General features: G+C 37.6%; 1 protein-coding gene across 3 annotated transcripts in view; it reads right to left on the bottom strand.

Annotated features, from left to right (window-relative positions):
* EPSTI1 (epithelial stromal interaction 1) overlaps window positions 1-16855 on the bottom strand; it is a gene marked incomplete at its 3' end in the record, with an annotated part of 102983 nt that overhangs the window by 50202 nt on the left and 35926 nt on the right. For all 3 annotated transcript variants that reach the window (XM_082601925.1, XM_082601926.1, XM_082601924.1), the window contains exon 6: window positions 13448-13521. In XM_082601925.1, coding sequence (XP_082458051.1) covers window positions 13448-13521 — 74 coding nt within the window. The remainder of the gene's footprint in view (window positions 1-13447; window positions 13522-16855) is intronic.

Here is a 16855-nt window from a genome sequence, read left to right as displayed (position 1 = left end):
TCCTCTGTTTTAATAAGTTGATTTTTCCTTAAAAATCCACACCATCATCCCAGTTCCTCCCCTCATGTATGTCAAGCATGAATATTGGAATTGTTGCCCAGTCCTTACTGCAACAACTGCCCCATTCTGCTTACCAGTGGTGAATTTCTGTTCCTTTGTCCTTTCCCCATGTAATTTGTGGGATTTTGATCCCCTTAATCCATATTCACAATCAAATAGCTCAGCAAGGCCAGACTTACACTGCACCAGACCCTTGCAGCCTGCTCCCCTTCTGCTTCCTTCCTTGTCATCCCTCTGCTTCCCCCTGATACTTTAGGCTGATGCTAAGGTCCAATTTATCAAGCATTTAGGGCATGGACATCAAAGGAGACACAAATGGTCTGGTAAAAATAAATGGTATCCAGTGGGGGGGGGGGAATCAAAAAAGGAATTAGAAGTTAAAGAGATGCCAACATCACTTCAAATAATTACTTAGGTAGAACATGGCACTTGAACAAGGTCAGAAGCTTGAGCTAGGAAAGGAAGAGCTGAAAGTTAAGCGACAAACATAACCCTGAGAAACACAAGGCTTCAGCAGCTGAGACAAGCAGGCTTTCCATTTGTCTAGGATTGCTTATCTTGCCCAGAATAGACAAGGAGACTAATGAAGTCGCAGAGGCTGGAAGCTGCCCCATTGTCTGGGGCTTTATGAAGCCATCAGTCAAAAGTGCAAAAAGAAGAGTATTGCCAGAAGTTTGGTTGAGATTTCTGAATATCCTTAGCTGAGAGCAGACAACAGGAGAAAGCAGTGAAAAAGAAGCACCATGATAATAAGCAAATAAGGAGCTTCAGACCAAGCAGGCTGGCAGCCCTGCATTGTGTTCCAACAGTTGCTTCTTACCTGCCAACGCCAAGCACTAAGCTGGCTGGGTTGCTAACCACGAGGCATGGCCTCTGTGCCAACGATCACTGCCCCACTCATGCCACAAGATCAAATCATAATGACAGGGCCCCAGGACTGTCCGAGGCATACAAGTAGGGGCCTGTGAAGAATGGTGGATAACTCCCAAGTGATTAACTATACAGACAAGACAAGTTCCAAGTTACCAGGCTAAATGGCATTTTTCTACTATCAATACTGTAAATTCCACACATTGGCTGAACTGGATTGGAATTCCTGTAGGTAATTATGGTCGTATTTAATAAAAACAAAATATATGAACCTCCTTGAGGGGCAAAAGGAGGAAGATCTACTGGAGGGGAAATCCAACAAAACTAAGAACCCTGGACTCTAGCACTGAGTCACCTTTTCAGTGGGGTTCTTTCTTTGTCACCACTGTGACTCTGCCACCTACTGAGGAGGGTGATCCTCTCCCACTTTATCACTTTGACCCAGGCATAAATACAGGATCCCTTCCTTTATTCTCCATAGAACAACTGAGGATGGACCACCAGTAACAGACTGGCTTTGAAGATTTACTTAACTCATCTCCAACTTATGACACTTGTTCTTAGGGTGATGCCTATGGCTTATCCTACAATGTCTCTTCAGGGTAGCATCACCTGGACATAATTCCATTGTAGCAGAGACTGCTAAATATCCATCAAAATGGAAGTTCTCCTCTTCTGGTCATACAAGCTGACTACATTTCCTAGCCTCCCTTACTGCTAAGGCTGGCCATGTGGTTGAGTTTTGACCAATGGAATGAGGAAGGAAGTGACACACACCACTTCCAGGATGAACTAATCATAAGTTTCCTACGCATGCCCCTCCATACATTTTCCTCCTCCTTCTGGCTGTCTGGAATAGAGGCAAACCCCAGCACAGGGTTGGAAGCCATCTGTGTATTGAAGGTGGTAGCACTGCTAACGGTTTTTGGTGCCTGAATATCCGAGTGGAGGGGGTCGCCTCTCAAACCTGTTCGCCCATGTCGTACATGAGAAAAAAAAACAATGCTCAAGAAACTATTTATTTTGCGGTCTGTTGATCACAGCAATTAGCCAACCCTAGTAATACAACATAAGTTTATATATACAAGAGAATTATCTCTCAATTTAGGTCATCAGTTCCACAAGTAGTACATAAGAAGAGGCCAAGAAGAGCTGAGCAAGAGTAGAGGAATAGAATCCTCAAGGATTAAGCTAGGCATCTTAGTTATTTCAGAACCTTAGTCAGGGGAGGAGAATGTGGGAAAGGGGAGGAACCCACCCATCCTTAAGCTGTCTTGGTATCAGGTCTAGGAGCTGCCTAGGCCCAGAGTATAAAAACGTGTGCTCATTTATCCCAGTAGTTTGAGGACAGGTAGGGGTTTGGAAGGAGAAACTGAGGGTGAGAATGTCAGGGAAGGAAAGGGATATGGCTGGTTATATTTCAATATGATGGAATATTAATGTTAATAGAGATTCATCAATCAAAAAGTTTTTGACCTTTTTGAAAGGATAAAATATACGGGAAAGGCCACAGAGAGTGAAATGTGTGTCTGTTGGCTCATTTATACAGGACAGAAATGCAAAGATAATTCCTATAAGGCTTTTTAAAAAAATAGTTAGAAAAGACAACTAGGGTTTCTAACGTTCATGGAAGAATCAGTTGACATGAAAAACAAACTTTTGGTTACCAAAGGGGAAGGGGGGAGAGGGGTAAATTGAGAGTATGGGATTAACAGATGCACAGTACCATATATAAACTAGATAAACAGCAAGGATTTTTTAAAAAGAATACGCTTAAAAACATTCACTTAGATCTGTAGGAGCTTGTGAATCAGGCTCCTGCCACTAATCACACCCCAGGGCTACAAGGTGCTATGCACCTTCCTCTACCTGGTTACCCACCAGGTAACCGCCAACTTTGCACCATGACAAGACACATAAGAACATGCTAGTAGGGACTTCCCTGGCGGTCCAGTGGTTAAGACTTTGCCTTCCAATGCAGGGGGTATGGGTTCGATCCCTAGTCAGGGAGCTAAGATCCCACATGCCTTGTGGCCAAAAAAACCAAAACATAAAACAGAAGCAATATTGTAACAAATTCAATAAAGATTTTTTTTAAATAGTCCACATCAAAAAAAAAACATACTAATAAAAATGTTAAACTACTGATTTTAAAGCTAAATAGTCATAATTTAAAAGGTACCCTCACTGAAAAAATACCAGTGACAAATCTCTCCCTGGTTCTTTTTATCTTGCTGGGAGTGAATGGGGCAGTTTTTCCTTCTCTCACCTCCTGTCAGCTGACACACAAGTGCCAATGACTGCAGGGTGCAGACGGTGATATAAATGAGTGAAGTGAAGTGGGCCTAGATAGAGGGAGGGCAACGGGAGCGCGACTCAGTGGTATTCACAGTACATACCAAGAACTTACTAACCTAGTGTATACTAACCTAGTATAGTGCTTGACACATACCAGGTACATATTGTTGAATAAATGAAAGCACATTTCCTAATGTGAGATATTATCAATACATTTATATTTTTACCAGTGTAACAAAAAAATTTGTGTTTTTCTGATAAGTGAAGCTGAATATTTCATTTATTTATATTTCTTCTCTTTTAACTATTTGTTTCAAGCCCTTTGCCAATTTTTCTAGAGTTGCCTTTTTCTTATTAATTTGTAAGGCTTCTTTGTGAAATTAAGCCTTTGCCCATTATTTTTAAGGCAGTTTCTCCTAGACTATCACTTACTTGTAACGTAGTTCATTACATCATCTATCATAGGTTTTTTCTGTAGTCAAATCTGTATTTTTTTTCTCATGGCTTCCAAGTTGTGTATAAAGGAGTTTTACCACAAAATTATAAAAGCATTCTTCATTACATTCTAATTGTGCTGAATTAGTACAATTTGTCAAATTATCTGTCCTTTTGACACTGATTGAACAAATACCTTTATCAGTAACTAAAGTCCTAAATACTAAATTCCCATATATCCATGGGTCTATTTGTAGACTCTCTCCCATTCACTAAATTTATTTATTACAATGCCAATAACACTGTTATTACTGCCATACCTATGTTGTATACGATACCTGGTACAAGCTTCTCCCTGTCCCTTCAGTTTTTCAGGTTTGTCTATTTTTTTTTAATATTTTCTCTTTAAAAAGGTTTTATCAAATTTCACAAAAGGTCCTGTTTAATTTATATATAAATATGAGTGGAATTATCTTTACAATGTTGATTTTTTTCCCTTCTATAGTAAATAGATGATCTACATTTAATATTTTCATTTTATTTTAGGTATTTTATTTTATGTATAGGTCTATTAGACTTACACTCACCTGTTTTACAGTGTGGATGATTATTGTAAATGAAATTTTTCTTTCAATTATATTTTATAATGAGCTTTTGATGGTGTGTCTGATGGTGCAAAGACAGAAGTGTTTGCATATTGAGTTTAGATTCATTCATGATAGTCAAACCATTTGTATTAGTTCTAATAATTTTTTAGTTGATTTCCTTGAGAGGTTTTAGGTGAGCAATCAGAGGCACTTATATCTCTTCCTTTCCAATATTTAAATTCTTTCTTTGTTAGAAATAGAAACTCTCTCTAATTTTCTATCTAAAAATCAGTATCAGTGATAAATAGCAAATGTCCTCTTATCCTGTTCCAGACTTTACTGAGAAAGTTACCTTCTTCTTCTGTTTTCACACCAACTGGGCCTATTGTCTTTTTTAGGTGAGATCAAACTACATTTTCCCTTCCATTTAGAATTTTTATTCTATTCAGGTTTCAAGTCTAATAGCACATATTTTCCTAGGAAATAAATTAGGAAATCTGGGTTAAAAAAATTAACATAAGTAGGACATAGTATTTCTCTGCTCGAATTTTGGTTATACTTCCTTTCTTATCCTTGGAGTTCTTCCTTATTCCTTACTCAAGTCAAAAGTTTATCTATTTTACCAGAATTTTCCAAAAAAACTGGATTTTGGTTTAATTTAGTGATGATAAATTTTTCTATTCAACTTCATCACTTTTTCCCATTTATTCCTCCCTTCTATTTGTATTTATTTTATGGCTATAATCTTATCTTAATAAAATGCTTAGTTATTTTATTTCCATATTTTCTAAAAGCTTTTAAACTTCTGCATCTTCTAAATAATTTTGTAGTCACATCCCGTGGATTTTAATGTGGAATACTTTAAAATTTATATTCTCTTATCCCAAAGTAATTTGTAATTTCAGTTTTGGTTTCAAAATTTTTTATCCTAATAGTCTCCCCCCATCCTCCCAGGGAACCTGAATCTTTAATTTTTTTATTTTTTAATTGAATAATTAACACACAATATTATATTAGTTTCAGGTATAAAACATAGTGACCTGATATTTTTATACATTATGAAATGATAACTGCAATAAGTCTAGTGTGGTGACAGATGGTAACCTAACAATCCTTTAAAAAGGTAACTAGAAAAAAATTTTTAAGTGGATAGACTTTAAAATTTCTTATTGCTTAATTTCTAATTTTATTACATTTTTCTTAGGAACAGTGGCTTTATAGGATTTGGGGGTAGTTTTGGAACTTACTGAGAGTCATTAAGGCCTTAGTCATGGCCAATGGTAGTTAAGTCATATTTGTAAAGAATAGGTATGTTCATAAACTAGGTACAACACTTTGTAACTATGTCTGTGTTATCATGCCAAGTCATTGTTATTCATATCCTCTATTCCTTATGAAGTTTTTTGGTTCACACGATGACCTATTAATTTCTACAGAGAATAAAAGGAAAATTTGACAAATCCATAATCTATATTACAGACTTCAGCAGTTTTTGTTTCATATATTTCAAATCTATATTGATATTTACAGTTCACATTATCTTTGGGATTACATATTTTATGTGCATAAAGTATTCTTTATCCTGTTGAATGCTTTTCATCTTGCATTCAATTTTGTCTCATATTAATATTGCTACCTCTGCCTTCTTTTATTAGCATTTATGGATATATGTTCCATGCCTTTGTTTTCCAACTCTTTTGTTTTATAGATATCTCTTAGAGTAGCATATAGCTAGATTTTTGCTTTTTTTTTTTTTTTTTTTTTTTTTGCAATCCAGGAACTTTTTTTAAATAAGGAAATTTAGCCTATATACCTTTTTTGTGATTGCTGTCTTGTTGTTTATAAAACTTACACCCTCTTTTCTGCCTTTTGTTGTAATTATCAATTTTTCATTTGATTTTTTTCTTCTTACGTTTTTGTTATATATCCTATTTGTACATGCAATACAATTAAACATATAATAAACACATAATTACTTTTTTTTCTATCAATATCTGGAATTCACTAGCATTCACTCGTGCAAAAAAAATAATAATTGTTTTACTTCCTATCCTTCTCTCTCCCTTGTGCCTCTTCCATAGCACTGAAATCCTCCATGATTTTAATTTCATCATGTTGATTCTTAATAATAAAAAAGAAAAAGAAAAAAGCTAATCATATATTTGGCTATAAATGTCATTGTCTTCTTTATTCATAATTGTTCTGATATCTTACATCTTCCTCTTTCTTGGATTCCTTATTTGTTTGACCAGAGTTTATTTTGTGGCAGTTTTTTTCAGTAAAGATCTTAGAACTCACACAAAAGTGATAAAGTTGGCTGGCTGTGCAGGTAGCTTGTCTCCAGGATGGCGGGGGGGGAGGGGGAGGCACATATTCCCCCAGGTATAGTACATTTACCAGGAGCACTTTCCAGGCCCCAGGGTCTTCTCGTGTGTCCAAAAGTTCTTAGGCTCTACCCTTGGAGATAAAGGCCGGAGTCAGCTGGTCCCTCTCTCTTCTTCCTTTGCTATCCTTGTTTGGAGTTCCTTTATACTCTATCTTCTCCCTCCAAGCACTATGCTAGATTTCTTACATGGGTTATATTGATTAATCTTCGAGTTAGCAAATATTAGCCCCACCCCATGCTATATATGAGGAAACCTAGGCTCAATGTTAGGAGAGAGGTTAAAGTTTGAGACCAGGCAGGCAGTCTGATCCTAGATCTAGCCTCCCAAGAGGAGCACTGATGGTACCAGGTTCCAAAGAGGAGATACTTAAGTGAAACTATTTTGTAAATAAGGCACCAGTCAACTTTTATCTTTAACCAACTATTAACTACATCCTGAAAAAGACAGAAGCTGTTCCTGACATCCAGGAGCTGCCCGGGCATTCATAGCTAAGCCTTGGTGTTCTCCTATTGAAAGTAATTTCGCACAATATCAATATCAGAGGAGGTCACTTTATGATGGTGATGAATCATGAAAAAAAAGACCACTCCATGATATGTCTGAACAAAGAAAGATATATGAACCTTGTCTAAACCACAAAAGTGACCGAACAACCCAACATTTTGGCTAATAGGAGTGACTACTGCTTATTTATCAATTACAGTATTAATTAATTAATTAAAAGTATCTTCCCTCCTTTTAAATAAGATTAAGATACCTGATACCTACTTTGCTGTACATCTGAAACTAACACAACATTGTTAATCAACTGTACTCCAATATTAAAAAAAGTTAAAAAAAAAAAGATACCTGATACCTAATCACTATTATCCCTGCTTCCTGATAACAGCCAACCCAGAACAAAACCCTGCTTCCTCAAACCCTCTCCCGAAATCAACCTGACAGGCCCAAACCCAATCAGTCCTTTCTGACATCTTCTTACTAAGGCAGCTCACAATTCCCCCATCGTGCGGCTAGAGAATTTGGAATTTATTTCATAAGCAATGGGAAGTAATCAAGGCTTTTGGAATAAGATAGTGACATGACAAAAGTTGTGCTGTAGAAAATGAAATCTGACAAACATATAAGACAATCGAGAAAAGAGACTGTTGGCAAAGAGAGTAAGAAAGCCATTCCAATAACTCAGAGGATGACAAGGAGACAGAAGCCATAATGCAAGTGACATGTGACAAATACCTATATGAAGGTAGTGGCAGTGGGAATGAAAATGAGTTAACATTCACTAGGACATCTGCAGGAAGAATTGATAGTGGCTAGAAATTTTAACCATCAACATGATTTAACAGTCAGTAGATAGGGATTCTCTCAGATTTCTCATAAACTGTTCAGTCTCATTCTGAACAAAACAGAGGATTTTTGTACCTGTAAGTTCACTTCATTAGCATAAGATAGAAGGTTATGAATAGGATGACTTTCAGTTCACCTTACTGGGATTATAAAATGTGAGGTTGGATTTAAGCCTACCATATGGATAAGGGATCAATTTAGCCCTTAAGTGTCTTTTGGAAGCTCCCACGAAGGGCATTAGAAGTTTAGGGAGCATATTAGAAGACAAACTTGGAACCTAAGCGTGCATATTCAGCAGACCTGCCTGGATCCTCAGCTCTAGGAAACTAAAACAGATGAAGATGTGCCTCCTAGGAACTCATCACACTATCATTCAAATGGAAATTAAAGAGATGTGTGGTTCCAATGGCGGAAATGAAGAAAACTTCCCAACATTACCATCGGCAGGCTGAGCTCATGGTGGTGCTTGGCAATTTAGAAATAAGAAGGTCCTACTTTGGAATGAGCTTGGTTCCAAGGGCTTTTTCAACCAAGGTTTTAAGAACTGAGCTCCTTCTCCCCTGGAAATATTGGTAGCTAGGAGTACAGTCCAGCCAGGAGAGCTCACAAAAGCCCATGTACCCTACAGGAAGCTTAACTGTGGAATTAATCCAGTGTTGGACCTGGAAAAGGATGTCCTTCGGGTCTGAGGAAAATCAGAGAAAGCAGACATACTTCCTCAGTTTTTCTTTTGCTTCTTGCAGGCAAAATTTAGATCTTCCTTGGAAGAATCAGAAGTCAGTTTTGCCCAAGTCTTTATCTCTGAACTGACCTATTCTATAGTCTTCTCCACAGGCCTATTCTATAGTCTTTTCCACAGGCCCCCCTGTGTAGCTACAGGGCTTATCACCCCCACCCTAGCCTGATAATCCTGACCTTGTGAGTACAGCACACCTGTGAATTACTCATTATCCCTGGTCCTCCAAATCTCAAGACCAAGGTTTGGCTGCATTGCTCACTATGTCTGTGACTTTGAATTACTCAACCCTCCACCTGTAAAATGAAGATGATATATCCCTAATAGGGTTGATCTAAACATTAAATGAAAAAATGTATATAATATGCCTAACACTGCTGACACTCCATAGGTTCTCAATAATACAGCAGCTTATTACTTTGAAATAACATTTAAAAGAGCCAAGAACTTTGTATATTTTTAAAACTATACAAATGTACAACCTATTAGCTTAAATGATTATTAGATATGAGTTAAAATTGTAAATGCTTAAAATATACCCAATTCTCACCTCTCCAGCAAATCCTTAAGAGAACATTGTTTTTCCTAACACCTGCACCCAAAATGCATCTGATTGCCCCATTCACATCTTACCCTAACACCCAGAACTCATTACATGGGCTCAAAGTTCAAATCCGTCTCGACATCCATCCAAAAACCACATTGTGAGAAAGATGACTATGACTCAAAATAAATTACCATTTAAATTTCAAATGCTGAAATTTAAATAATCTAAATCACAACATCCTTTCTTTGATTATAACAAAACACACACACACACACACACACACAAAGGTTTATTAACTGTTACTTCAAATCCTCAAATCTACCAGTAATATTGACTAATTAAAAAGGCCATCCTGAAAAATCACATTTGTCTTTTTATAAGTAGTAAAGAATGACAGAGTAAAATAATGGTGAAAACTATGCCAAGGTTAGAAGTCTATTTCTACCCTTCACCTTCATGCTCAAGAATCCTAGAACTAACTCTACACTGTGAAATTCAAGTCTGTCCCCAGCCAGAGTAGCAGACTTGATGCACCATTAATCTGGTCTGTTCTCAGCCGCCAATTGAAATAGTCACAGTCATTTGATTTTTAAGGAAAAGACAGTACTGCAGAAGTACATTCCAGAGGTCTTTTCATAAAAACCATCCCGTGTGCTCCATCTGCACATGCAATCTGCTTGTGTATTTTCCACCAGCTTGCTCGGGCAGATTAATGCGTACAATTAGAAAGCAACCCCACAGGCATTCAATAAACTGCTTTCACTATTACACTCAGGAGAGTCCCTCTGGATGTCAATAAAAGCCTAGTTTTCTGCCTGTTAGCTAAATAACTGACAACACTAAAAATAATCAGAAGCAAATGAACGAAGTCAGGAACAAGGTGGTAAGAAAGAATACATTAAGATTCTCATGGTGGTGCCCCAGGATGATATCATGAGCTTTTTCTCCAGCAACTTGGATTTACAGTCTGCTCAAGTCCATGGTTGCCCTTCTCTACAGAAAACAAAACAAAGCAAAGAACACCCCTCCTAGTCTGCTATTTGAAACACACATATCACAGCATTGAAAGAATTCCTTATTTGCATTTCTATTCTGTGATCCTTAGTTTGACAGCTTCAGGAGAATCTAATTTTTTGGTGAAGGGGATGGAATAGGGAACAGCCTGGTTGGTCTAGTGAAAACTTTGTGCTGTTAAAATTCTAAGAGCTCTCGGACTTCTCTGGTGGCGCAGTGGTTAAGAATCTGCCTGCCAATGCAGGGGACATGGGTTTGAGCCCTGGTCCAGGAAGATCCCACATGCCGCAGAGCAGCTAAGCCCATGAGCCACAACTACTGAGCCTGCACTCTAAAGCCCGTGAGCCACAACTACTGAGCCCGCGAGCCTAGAGCCCGTGCTCCACAACAAGAGAAGCCACCACAATGAGAAGCCCACGCACCGCAATGAAGAGTAGCTCCTGCTCGCTGCAACTAGGGAAAGCCTGCGCGCAGCAACAGAGACCCAACGCAGCCAAAAATAAATAAATAAAAATTAAATGTTATACAGCAGAAACTAACACACCATTGTAAAGCAATTATATTCCAATAAAGATGTTAAAAAATTTCTAATAGCTCTCCTATACAATTCTTCCACCATAAACTGATTCTAAGAAAATATGATAAAGGCTTGTTATACAGAGGATCCATCTTATACAAGAAGTTTCTTTCATATTTCTAGCTATATAATGGTCATTCATTTCATTAGCTATTGGTCTTTTAATTTCAAAAGTACTTCAAAACAAAATACATTTAAAAAACACACACATATACTTCTTCTTGTGTTTCTCAATAGGCTTTAACAATCAATTTGAGATACTTCTCATTTTTAGCCAACTTCTCTTTTTCTTGGTTAACTGGGACTTTTATGATAAGCAGAAGAAAGATCAAGAGTGAAATGTGCATGTAATTGAATTCAGCTTCACTGATAGTGTGTGAGGTGCTTGAGGGTAGAACTCTTCTTTCTTTACAGAAAAACGATGATCTCTAGTATTCAGTAAAACACAAACTCAAGAAGCTGGAGGACTAGAAAAAAAAAAGGTTTGATGACACAATCTCCCACATCCTTTAAAACTCCAGGAATCTCTCATCCTTCACTTTATCATGTTTAAAACTCCCCAGAGGATGGACTTGTTCAACTTCCCAGTCCTGTACCTAAGACCCCTCATTGGTAAGCAGGTCTTCCCTTTTCCAGTGTAAACAAGGATGCCACAAGATAAATACATTTGTTCTTATTGTGTCTCCAGGCTACAAATGCCCCCATGGCATTTGGGGGCATTCAACTCCTCTGATTGGCCGAGAAATCAACTCTCATCCATTCTCTACCAAAGAAGGGAGAGGCAATAATACCTTAACCCTTAATCTACTGCCTGCCGCCCTCTATCTCTCTCTAAGACAGCCAACTTCTCCTGGTGTTTAGCTTCACACCAGCTTCCTTGCCCCCATGTCTGCCTTAGAACAAAAGTGGGGAAAGATAACATCATTCATTAGCACTTCCACCCAACCCCATTCTATCTCCACTCTTTTCCTGGTCTGGGTAGCGGAGGCCAGGTACCCAACTTGCTAATGGGCAAAGTGAAGTGCTGAGAAACTTCTTTTACATTCCAACCTCTGAGTCTTAAAGCAAAGAGCTGTTGCTTACAGTAGAGGCAGGAGAATCTCAGCGGAATGAGAAAACCAGACGATGCTGTACTTGGAAGAGGAACACACCTTAAGGTGTCACATATGCTCACCCCAACATCAGAATGATCTTAAATTCTACAAATGAGGTATAACGACGGGAATAGATAAGAGGAGGCAGTCAGTACAGTCCATCAGAAAGTGGGAGGCTGATGACTAGTTCTGGTGGAACCAGAAATCTCTAAACAGTCTCTAGAAAATAAGCTGTCTGATCCCATTCAACAAGAACCTCTGTTAAGAAGTTACATATCAAGTCCCCATGAAATTCAGTCACTTATATACCATTTATTTTTTTAATAAATTTTTAATAAGATTTTAAAAATAAATTTATTTTATTTATATTTATTTTTGGCTGCATTGGATCTTTGTTGCGGTGCATGGGCTTCTCATGGTGGTGGCTTCTCTTGTTGCAGAGCATGGGCTCTAGGGCCGCAGGCTTCAGTAGTTGTGGCATGCGGGCTCAGTAATCATGGCTCGCCGGCTCTAGAGCACAGGCTCAGTAGTTGTGGCGCACAGGCTTAGTTGCTCCATGGCATGTGGTATCTTCCCAGACCAGGGCTCAAACCCATGTCCCCTGCATTGGCAGGTGGATTCTTAACCACTGCACCACCAGGGAAGCCCTATATAAGATATTTTATTTAATCCTGACAAATGGCCGATGGGAGAGATATTACCAACCCTAATTTTTTTTAGAAAAACTAAGCTTTAAAGAGGTTTAGTAGTTTGTCCAAGGTCACAGCTGAAGAATGGAGCTAGGATTTTGAACCCAAATCTGCTTGGTTTTAATTCTCCCATATTTGGAATTAACCTAGGGACAGAAATATGGTTCTTTGGTTTTGTCTATTCTTTTAAGCAGTGTGCAAGTAACCTACCTACTTAGAGCTGGAACACAAACTTATCTTTAAAGCTTGTATAAGAGAGTAGATTATCTACATTATAAAGCACATAGTAGTTGCCTCATACATGTTAGCTGCTGTAATTCACAAGTCATACTGGAAAAAGTACCTTGGTGTATGACCACCAATTGGGAGCTTTGCTGATAATTGTGAAATTACTTCTCACTTCTTGTTTACAAAAATATAAGTCCTCAGTCCATTAGGTAAATCCCTCGTTAGTTTAGATTCTGCTTGGGTACTTCTTTCAAACAACATCTTCCTTATATTGGTGTTTTGGAAGTCTTCATAATCAAAAGTAACCTGGTTCACCAAAAAGCAAGCCCTCCAAGTTATTTAGAATGGGGAATTTCTCAAATTTGGCAGTATTCTTTCAAATCTGTTGACTACTAAAGAATACTTTAATGAGTATAGATATCTCCAAACTTAGAACCTCACTTCTAGAGTTCAATTACATAATTAATAGTCAACAATCCAACACCAGATGTTTTGAATAGTTACTATCACCTATAATTTAAAAGCACAATGAACAATATGTCTATAAAAGGTACAAAGTTCTGAAAATATAAATTTACCATTGCTGATGTTCTCTAAAAGCTTCTCTTCTGAGGTTTTCTTGAAGTCTCTTTTTCTCCTCTAGTTTATTGCTCTGAAATTTCAAGTATCAAAGTATAATCTATTAGGAAAGCTTTAAGCAGAATCATGATGTTAAAGTTCCCCAAGGTCCAAAATCTTTAGGCTCAAGTGGCCTCAGTAGTCCAATATGGTACCTACCAGGGCTTCCAAGGTGATAACCCTCTCACAACGCATGTGCCCTACACTGAAAGCCAGGAGCTCCAAGTTCTTTCCATGGCTCCCCTCTTCCAACTTGGTTGGTATAATCACAGAATCAGTATTTCACATTTTTACCTTAGTTCAGATGATAGCAACATTTACATCTTAAGCAATGTTTTCAAAATGTTCTAAGGAAAACATGAAATTTCCACACCAATCATGTTAAATTAAAATTATAATAAATGATTAAATAGATGATACAAAATATGTGTATATATATAAATGGTTAAATAGTTGATACTACATATATATCTCCACATTACAATAAAGCATTCAGGAAAAGATTTTCAATAAGCCAATTCAATTCCCTTCTGACTTAGAATCAGATACTTAAAGCTGTTGAGAGACTGAACAGCAAATGTCCAAAAAAACCCATCCACTTGCATAGAAGAATCCTCTCATTTTTTAAATTAGTTGTTTGGAGAGTCTAGAGATAAAGAACTTCACATTTGATATTACTGTCACCATGGCTCTGGCATATTTTAATCCAACTTAATAACCCAGAAACACTTATTTTTTTTACTATGATACAGCTGTCATTATTTTTTAATTTGCCTGTGAAAAACAAGTAGACTTCCTAGACAACAAATTTAATGGGCAGTTGAAACAAGTACTACAACACAGGAGAGACTTGAAGTTTTAATTGAATCCAAGGGAGAAGTCAAGCAGCTGGATTTGCTTTAAAAAAAAAAAAAAAAAATGGACTTGTCCCTCAGGAAGACCTGTGAAAAGGGAATAATGGAAATCATCACTTCCAAACTCTAACATAAGTTTAGCTCCATCTTCCAAAGAGAGGAAAAAACTGTTCATATTGTTCATTTCCATGAAAGCCTTCATTCACACAGAACTATTTACTCATCCCATTTTGAAAGGTAAAATGGATGATTTCAGTTTCAGAAAAAACATAAAGGAAATTTACTACAATCCAAGAGAATTGTAATACAATGCAGTTGTAATTCAGTTATAATACAAGGCAATTGGATTATTAATGAATCACAGTTCTAGGAAGCAAACTAACAGAAAATTGTACAACTGAATAAACATGATCTCAATCTAGAAAAAAATCCTGACTCACGAGACCAAAAGTAGTCAATTGTGATGAGTTCCCCACATCTCTGGGGGAACAAAAGGGGGCCACGAGGTAAAAGACAGCAAGGAAGCAAGCAGTAAATATTGATTAAACCAGGATTAGGAATGCTACGTAGAGAACAGTGAGAAAATCACACAAGCATTTAGAGACCAGGGCTGGGTTCCTTTAGCAAGGTCAGAAATTGGAACATGGATTTCATCTCTTCACTAACAGATTATCATTGGACTCAACTTACAAAAACAGTTACTCAGTAGCTAAATTCTATCCAACAAAGGTCTGTTTATCCCTCAAGAGTTGATGGAGAAGTATTTTGCAAAATACTGGAGTATTTAAGTATTCAATACCTACCACTGTGGTAGCTGTTTTAGTATACTAATCCAAATACTTAGATTTAGTCAGACTACTTATTTCTTTCCATTTAACAGTGAGTTAAGGAATCACCCAACCATACTTACACATATACAAATACATAATATAAAAGATCTAAGAATATGAGGTCCAGAAGAAAAAATATGGAATGAGTTCTAGGTCCACCATCACTGAGTGACCTTAAACAAATCATTTAATATCACTGAATCTCATGTATTCAACAAACATTTATCAAATGCCTATTATATGCTCAGTACTATGTTCTGTTAGATGCTGGGAATAAAAACAGACAGTGCCTACTCTGGAAAATTTCAGAAGCTAGTTGGGAACACAGACAAGAAAGCCATGATGGCAGTGTGTAAAATATATTAGGGAATAGAGGTTTGCAAATATGTAATATGAATACAAAGAAAAAGCACAGAAGTGGGCAATTGGGAAATGCTTTCAACAGTTCCACAGACATTCATTCAGTGCCTTCTATGTGGGAAGACCCCATCCTGGGTTAGGGTTAGGGTTAGGGTTAAGGTTAGCCAAAATTTGAATAAAATTTGGAATATGGTTTCTAACCTCGGGTTCATGAATAAGCTGTCTGATAGGAGTATGCTTATTTTTATGGAGTGTGAGTCCATAGCTTTCTTCAGATTTCCCTAGGGGCTGATGACCAAATAAAAGGATAAGAACCATGGGTCTAATGAGAGGTAGAAATTCTAGATAGAGACCAATCTTAAGCAAGAACTTTCCAGGAGGAAAAGGAGGTGATGGGAGCAAGGCTACTGCACTCCATTGTATGGTTTCTTACTGCCCAGGGGCCTAGCAGAGAGGTGAAAAAGGCTGAAATAGAGGCAGCATTCAGCTTACCAAGGCTTGCATCCCAGCATGGGGTGTTTCAGCACAACAGAGGTGTCTTTTTCTATTTCTCACAAAAGTACCATCTGTCACCAATCTGAGCACCCACATAACTGCCTGGATGAAGAATCTGTTTCTAATTTGCACAAAGACAATGATGGGATAGTAGTGGCCCTGAATAGGAAAAGGGCATTCCTATAACATACAATATTTTCAATATAGAAAGGCACAAGAGAATATGCCAGTTCAGGAAACCCCAAGAAGCTTGTGGATAAATTCAAAGGGATATGTGGTGAGACGCATGGAGGACAAGGTTGAGAAAGTAGGAAGAGGCAATTATAAAGAAATTTATATGCCAAGTAAAGGAGTTTGGACTTCATTAAAGGCAATGATGAGCCATTATGTTATTTTAAGCAGGATAGTAAGCAGCTCACCCTGAAAGCAACACGAAGGATAAGCCACAGAAAGGACCACAAATATAAAAACCAAGGGTGTGGTTCTCACAGTAATCCAGGCCAAATTATGAGTCCCAAATTAAGACAACAGGGACAGAAAAGAAAGGACAAATCCTAGAAAAATGTCGGGGACAGAAATAGGAGAGTAGAAAGAAACAGTAGGAGGTAGGCTATATTAATAGAGAATGAGTCAAAAAAGGGGGGAAGATTACTGGTGACTATCACTTAAGAGCATCAGAATGAATATGAGGTCAGTTTTGAACCTACTGGATTTGAGATAAACCGTGGCACATCTAGAAAGATATATCAAGCATACAGTAAAATATATGGTTCTGGGATTCAGGAATATGGTCTGGAGATGTGGATTTCAGAAATCATCAGCACAAGCA

Source organism: Mesoplodon mirus (genome assembly GCF_964341445.2).
Source record: "Mesoplodon mirus genome assembly, chromosome: 17".
Classification (NCBI taxonomy): domain Eukaryota; kingdom Metazoa; phylum Chordata; class Mammalia; order Artiodactyla; family Ziphiidae; genus Mesoplodon; species Mesoplodon mirus.
Note: the sequence above shows the minus strand (reverse complement) of the source record. Positions and strands in the feature narration are given on the sequence as shown.